Source organism: Octodon degus, unplaced genomic scaffold (genome assembly GCF_000260255.1).
Source record: "Octodon degus isolate 3935 unplaced genomic scaffold, OctDeg1.0 scaffold00226, whole genome shotgun sequence".
In the NCBI taxonomy this organism is placed as follows: Eukaryota; Metazoa; Chordata; class Mammalia; order Rodentia; family Octodontidae; genus Octodon; species Octodon degus.
The window spans coordinates 151,009-158,437 of NW_004524802.1; the positions used below are offsets into that span (position 1 = coordinate 151,009).

At 50.4% G+C, this 7,429-nt stretch overlaps 1 protein-coding gene across 8 annotated transcripts in view; it reads right to left on the reverse strand.

The window, feature by feature from the left end:
- Positions 1-7,429, reverse strand: part of Pacs2 (phosphofurin acidic cluster sorting protein 2) — a 64,489-nt gene that overhangs the window by 13,485 nt on the left and 43,575 nt on the right. For all 8 annotated transcript variants that reach the window (XM_023705644.1, XM_023705643.1, XM_023705640.1 and 5 more), the window contains 3 exons: positions 3,392-3,549; positions 618-708; positions 207-281 (listed from right to left, as the gene is read on the reverse strand). In XM_023705644.1, the coding sequence (XP_023561412.1) occupies positions 207-281; positions 618-708; positions 3,392-3,549 (324 nt within the window). The remainder of the gene's footprint in view (positions 1-206; positions 282-617; positions 709-3,391; positions 3,550-7,429) is intronic.

Consider the following 7,429-nt stretch of genomic DNA (forward strand, 5'->3'; position numbering starts at 1 on the left):
TGCTGCTTCAGAACCACGTGTGGCTGCAACACTGGGTTATCGCCATCCCCCATGGCTCCGATCAACTGGGGATGAGTCTGCCCAGCTGCCCAGCAGGCCAGACCTGGCGTGTCTCATGCTCCAGGTCGTGTTGCTACCAAGACCTCGTGCGGCAACCAAGGCCCTGGCATGTGTGACCGACTGGATGGGTGCTAACATGTGCTTACCAGGGCCACCGTGTCTGAGATGCTGTCACTCTGCTGCTTGGCTCCCAAGGACCGTGTCTTCTCAGGCACATCAGCCTGGAGTGGAGACAGGAGTCAAGCTGTGCTGGAACAAGTGCTGAGATCGCCTCACTTTAGGCAGGACGAGCCCAGGGGAGACTGGGCGGGAAATGCCTAGACTACAGGCTGCAGGCTGTCCCAGGACAGTTCTCTATTCTTGGACCTGATCCCAGGCGCTAAACCAAAGGCACACCCACTAACATTTATCCTTCACATCCCTGAAACTCACAGAGAGGAGGGTCCCCTAGGACAGGGGTGGTGAACCTGGCACATGTGCTATAACCATTGTTTGATATCATTGAGAGCTCTAAAAAGGTATGTATCACTGTCTAGGTCACCTGCCACGGTACTCACTGGGCTTGGAGGCTCCTTGTGGCTCCGGGCACTGTGGATGCTCCCGATCTCTGTCTGTGAGCTGGAGTGTGACAGGCCCTCAAAGTACGGCCTGGCTTGGAGAAAAGGATGGGCATTACTTTCTAAGACATCCCACACTGAAAGTGAGGCCCCATCACCCACACAGGGGCTGGAGAGTTGGCAGGGAGCCCAGGGGCAGAGAAAGCTGCACAGAGGAACGGGCATCTTAAAGAACTGTGTGAGTGCATGTCCGCCCTGGGGAACAGGGCACAAGATCACAGCATTCAAATGTAACTGGGCATCCAGTTGGCTTGGCTCCCCAGTCTGCCATGAAACCACAGTTAAACCACATGAAACCTTTTCTCCAAGCCAGGCCGTGTCCACATACTCCATCGTTTGCAGTCTTGACCTAGGACAGGGCTTTCAGCAACACAGGAAAGTTCAGTGACAGCCCAATCCCAACAATTCTGTGGGACGGTCCCCACCCAAGTCAGGAACCTTGGGATCACAACCAACTAGTAGGAAACATTCTCAACAGCACAAGAAAGTCTCCATCACCACATCCAGAATTCAGGCCAACCAGACAGACCAGGCTGATCTAGACCAAACCAGACCCACCTGATCCTTCTAGATTAATTCAGATCCATCTGACCCTTTTAGAAACACCATATTATTCTAGACTAATCCAGATCTACCAGATCATTCTGGGTTAATCCAGACCATTCTCTGAAAATCCAGTCACTAGATCATTTTAGACTAATCCACACTGATCATGTCAATCCAGACCAAAAAGACCAAACATGTTTATTCTTGGCAGATAAAGTAGGCTGCAAATGAAAAAGGACTTTTTTTTTTTTTTTTGCTCCTGAATGCCTTCAGGGCACTTTTGGATGGCTGGAGTGTTGTGGGGATCGGACTACAGCAACCTGAGGCTGCCAGCATTGTGGAAGCAGCCACTTAAAGGACTGAGCTAGGGCTGGGCCCCCTGCAAATGAAAAAGAAGGAAAAGACATACTCAAGAGATGTAAAATATACTTTAAGCAGCTGCTACATCCCCTGGATCATGAAGAACCCTGGGGATGTGTGATGTTCTGGGTATGACCATCCAGGAACACAGTGCTGAGTTGCCCACGCTTTATCCCAGAATCATGGCCACTAGCTGGCCAGAGACTGCCAGCACTTACTGAGATTGCGACAGGTGAAGCCCTGTTGTTATCCTAGGACCACCACGAGCGGAGAACTCATTCAGGCTGAGGGCAGGGAGTTGAAATAGGAAGGGCCAGACTCTACATATGAGGGGCTGGCCAGAGAAGAGGCAGAAGCCAAGAAGGACGCTGGACTTTCACCCTGAGGAGTTAGAGCTGAATCCCACCATGACCTCACTAGGCCTGGAGGGCATCCCTGAGTCTGCGAAGGACAGTGGTGAGCACTTCAACCCACGTCCAGCGGGACACAGACAAGGCTGACTGCAGGACGTTTCTCCCCAGGACAGGCACAGCAATGGTCACCTCAAGATACCACGGTTTCGTCACTTGTGGTAGCAGCTAGGGCACTGACAGACCATCACATGGAGCGGCGCCATAGGCACGGAGGGGCTGCAGGGGGCCAGGGCCAACTGCGACCTGCCTCTTGTGAGGCAGGAAGCCTACTCTTCTTCTTTTACTCCTCCCTCCTTCCTTCCTTCCCTCCTTCCTTCCTTCCTTCCTTCCTTCCTTCCTTCCTTCCTTCCTTCCTTCCTCCTTCCTCCTTCCCACTCTCCCTCCCTCCCTCCCCTCCTCCTTTCCTTTTTCTTTTCTCTCTTTAAGTTTTGCTGTGCTGGGAATGAAACCCAGTGCCTGATGCAAGCAACACGTGTTCTGCCACTGAGCTGCAGCTCAAGCCCAAAGCCTACCCTTCCTATGTGTGCTACTCAGTATCATTCAGGTTAAAAAGCTTAAAAATGGGCCAGGCATGGTGGCACAGGCCTGTAATCCCAGCACTTGGGAGGCTAAGGCAGGAGGACTGTTGTGAGGTGGAGACCAGCCTAGGCTACAAAGTGAGCTCAAGGCCAGCCTGATCTTATAAACAAAGATCCACAAGCCTTCCTGACTACTATTGAGGCCGCCCCATCCTCAGCAGCCACAGAGCCCACATGTTGTGTCCCAGGATCTGTGCCTACCCTGCCACAGACCAGAGCCAAATCCATGTATGGACCGTGCCCACTTCTCCAGCTGAGGATGGGCTCTGCGAGCTGTACCCCCAGCCACAGGAAGGCACTGAATGGGCGCAGCAGGAGGCCCTTTGTAGCTCCCAGGGTCCCTATTCCCCTCCTGTAATGGGATGCCATGTCTAGGAGACCCCTCAGTCCTCCATGCCTGCCATACCCTACCTGTCCATTCCTCAAGCTCTTGCCTTCCAGAGCGTTCCAGGCCAGTCCGCTGCATCTGTATTTACTTCCCATACTCCACCTGTGTCTTGGCCTAGTGGACCCCCGAGGCAGGCCCAGGGGTCTCATCACTACTCCTGCCCTGAGAACCATGCTGCCTTTGGAAGCTGCCCTCCTCAGCGAGCTACCTCCCGCCTGCTCTCCCATGAAGGGAAAGCTCCCTGCCTTAATCTCTGAGCAACCTGGGACTGACCAGCATGTCTCCTCCCCCCAAGCTGTATTCTGGGAACTTCTGTGCCAGGTCAGGCCAGGTCTGCTGACGTATGGGTAGAAGGGCATTCCTGGGGCCGCACAGAGCACCCCCGTCAGGATACAGCAGCAGTGTCTTGTCTGGGCCGGATGCACTCACCTGAGCTTGGGTTTGGGGGTGCTGAGGACGCTGTCATCATCTTCCATGTCAGGCCCACTGTCACTGGGGTTCTCCATGTCCAGCGTGTCATAGAGAAGGTCCAGGTCCTCCTCCGCCTCAGGGACATGTTCTGTGGGGTCCTGTTCTGAGTCCAGGACCTGAAGCAATGTCAGACAACATGTAAGGGGGCCCTCTGGAGGAGTGGGCACAGCAAGTCCATACGTGGGTTTGGCTACCTTGGAAGGTGGCCTGTGCTCCCCACATGCCACCTTACGAAGGAGGGACACAGGAAAAGATGGCTACCCAGAACCACTAAGTACCCGGCACATCTCATTTTAATTACTACCTATCCCAATTTAGGAATGAGGCGCTGGGCACAAAGTGTGTGGGCTCTTAACCTAGTGAGGTCCTCTCCTCCACACCTTGCCATGAGCTGTGCTGCCTCCGGGACCAGACTTCAAGGTGCCTGGCAGCTGTGCCCCTCTTGCACCAGAACTCAAAATGCTGCTCTCCCAAGACCTCCTGACCTACAAGCTCAACTCCGGCCCTCAAGCACAGATCTGGGTCCTCCTGGGTCTGGTTTTCTCCAGCTCACCCTGCTCCTTTCTGAACAGGACCCAGGCCTGGTTCAGGAGCCACCAGCTGATGGCTGTTCCCCGTGTGAGCAGAAGTTAGTACCTACACCAGTCTGAGTGTAGGTGCTGATACAACACGCTTTGAGGATGCAGTCTTATCTCCACCGCGGGCACGGAACTGCTGGTGTCCCTCCACAGCATATGCCCACCCTGCTTACCCTCGCTGACACTGCCTACCACACATCCACATATGAGCCCCTTGAGATCACAGCCGTCCTAGAGAAGATCATGACTACCCTTCTCTAGAATCCTGGCCCATTCTCTAATTGGACTTTTTTTCTTTTTCTTTTTAGGGACTGGACCCAGGGCACCCTGCCACTGAGTTGCATCCCTAGCATGTTTTATTTATTTTAGTTTTGATGCCGAGGACCAAACCCAGGGCTTCCAGCTTGCTAGGCAAGCATTCTACCACTAAGCCAAATCCCCAGCCCCTTATTTATTTGGTGGAAGGTCTCCCTACAGACCTCAGACTCCTAGTGATATTCTTGTCTCATCCTCTCCAGCACTGGGGTTACAGGCATGCACCACCACATCCAGTTTCAGTGGCCAGCATGCTGTGCCTGGGGTTGTAGGTTCAGCACAGTATGTGGTACCAGGGATTAAACCTGGGTCCTTGTGCTTGCAAGGCAGGCACTTAGACCACCGAGCTGTCTCTCCAGCCCCACATTCTGTTTTTGAGACAGCATCTTGCTTCTAACCCAGGCTGACTTCAGACTCACAATTCTTCTACCTCTGCCTCCAGAGAGCTGGGATTACAGGCATGAGCTCCCACACCTGGCCAATTCACTGTTTTCATCAAATGCTCATGTATTGAAACAGCTGACTTAGGTACTTAGTGGTGACTTCTACCCCCCTCTCAGTTCAGTGTTGAGGGCAGAATCTGAGCAGCTGTGGGAAGACGTAGGTCAATGTGCTACTATAATTCTCGGCGGCTCTGACATATAACCTGGGTTTCCCTTCGGGATCCTCTGTGCCTACGGTCAAGTCTGCAGGTACCCCTTCTGGGGTTTCCCTTGGAGCTGGCAAGGGTAACTCTAATGTGGTCAACTGCCACCACTGGGCCCAAGGGTATCCATTTCTCTAGTACCTCTAAAGCCATAGCTGTCGCCAGCTTCCTGACTTGCTCCTGGGTGAGCATGCATTGTAGTGAGTCAGGAGCAGTGGACCAAAGCTCTACAGAATCTGTGACTGTGTAGTTCTCAGAAAGATGGGGAATCCCTTATTTATTTTTGTACTTAGTACAGGGCCTAATTACACAGATTGGACTCATAGTGATTCTCCTGTTTTCAGCCTCCCAACCACTGGGATTACAGGAGCATCCAGTCTCAGTTGCCATCTCAACGCGCCCTTGGGGCTGGGCCAACACAGCATGCCAGGGATTGAATCCCTGGCCCCCGAGTCTGCCTAAGCAGGCACTTTAATCCGCTGAGCTATTTGGCTGGCCTGGGGAATCCATTTTTAAATGAGTTGTCTCTGAGTTATAACGTTTCTTGTATATTCTACACACATCCTTTCATGAGCATATAACTTGTAAAAAATGCTCTATGGGCTGTCATTTCATTTTCTTGGTATTGTCTGAAGCACAAAAGTTTTAAATGTTGCCCATTGCAACTTACGTATTTTTACTTTGTCACCTGTGCTTTTGGTGTCAAATATAAGAAACTACAGCCTAGTCCAGGGTCATTAATGTTTACCTGCTGTTTTCTAGGTGTTCTATAGTAGTAGCTCACCCACATGGGGCTCTGACCCATGGCAGCACTTTTTTTATTATGGTATGAAGAAGGGGTCAACTTGATATGGTGTGAGAAAGGGGTCAGCTTCGTTCTTGTGCCTATGGATGTCCTGTTCTCCCAGGAGCATTTGTTGAAAAGACTGTTCTTTCCTCATGGAGTAGTCTTGACATCCCTGCTAAAAATCAGTTGGCGTGAGCAGAGATTTGCTTCTAGATGCTGAGTGCCGTTTCCAGTTTCCACCGATCTCCACATTCATCCCTGTTCCAGCACCACAGTTTTCATCACTATGGCTTTGTAGTAAGTTTTGCCATTAGATTTTTTGTCTTTTTGGAGACAGCATCTTGCTTTGTAGGTCACGCTGGCCTTGAACTCATTATATAGTCCAAGCTGGCCTCGAACTCATGAATACCCCTGCCTCTGCCTCTTGAGTGCTGAGATTTCTGACATGCACCACCATGCCTGGCTAAGGTTTGCCAATGGAAAATGTGAATCTTCCAGTTTTGTCCTTTTCACAGCTATTTTGGCTATGAGTCCCTTACATACTATGTTTCCCAAAATATAAAACCTAACTGAGGGGCTGGTGAGATGGCTCAGTGGTCTAAAGCACCTACTTAGAACAAGCTAAGCAAAAGCACAGGGACCACAGTTCAATCCCCAGCACCACATGCCAGCCAGCCCCGCCCCCTGGTGGGCTGAACTGGCCACAAACACACACACACACACACAAAAATAAATAAATAAATAAATAAATAAATAAATAAAAATAAAATTAAAAAAAAAAACCTAACTGAAAAAAAGTCAGCCCAAACCAACCTATTCATCCCTTCCCTGCCAATACAGATTAGCTACCTAGCAAGAGAACAGTGGGTTCAATCTTTTGCATGACACTGCCCATCACCATGGTAATAACCTGCCAGATCTGGTTCCAGTTAGGTCTTATTTTGGAGAAAATATGGTATTGATTTTAGGATCAGCTAGTGGATTTTTATAAAAAGGCAGCTGGGGATGGGATAGGGATTTGTGTAGATCTGTAGGTCAACTTGGAGGTATATATATGTATATACGCATACAGTTATGTACATACACATTTCTAGACAAGTGCTCTACCACTAAGTTGCGTCCCAGGTCTGTTCATATATTCTTTTTTTTTTTTTTTTTGTGGGGGGGGGGCAGCTCAGCCCACCAGGGGGCGGGCTGGCTGGCATGTGGTGTTGGGGGATTGAACCGTGGTCCCTTTGCTTTGCTAAGCTTGTTCTAAGTAGGTGTTTTAGACCACTGAGCCATCTCACCAGCCCTGTTCATATATTCTTTAGTTTCCACAGTGTTTTTCAGTTTCACTGCATGAGTTTTGTGCATTTTAAAATTGCTTTGTTTTTTGTATTGGGGTCTAACAACTCTTTATGGGTCTGGGGCACCCAAAGCAGTAGAACCACAGTCTCCAGCCTGCACTGCCAGCCTGTGAAAGTCTTGTGACACCGAGGTCTTGAGGGTCCAACTCCCTCCAGTCCAATGTGTACGGAAGGTATAGCACAGAGTCAAAGATGTTTCTTTAGCTGTAAGATCCAGTGTTTGCCTAATTTGGCTTGGGACTTACTTAAGTTCCTTCCTTCCTTTCTACTTCTTTTCAAAATGGGACTATTTAGCCTATGTTGTTCTCATATTCATATATA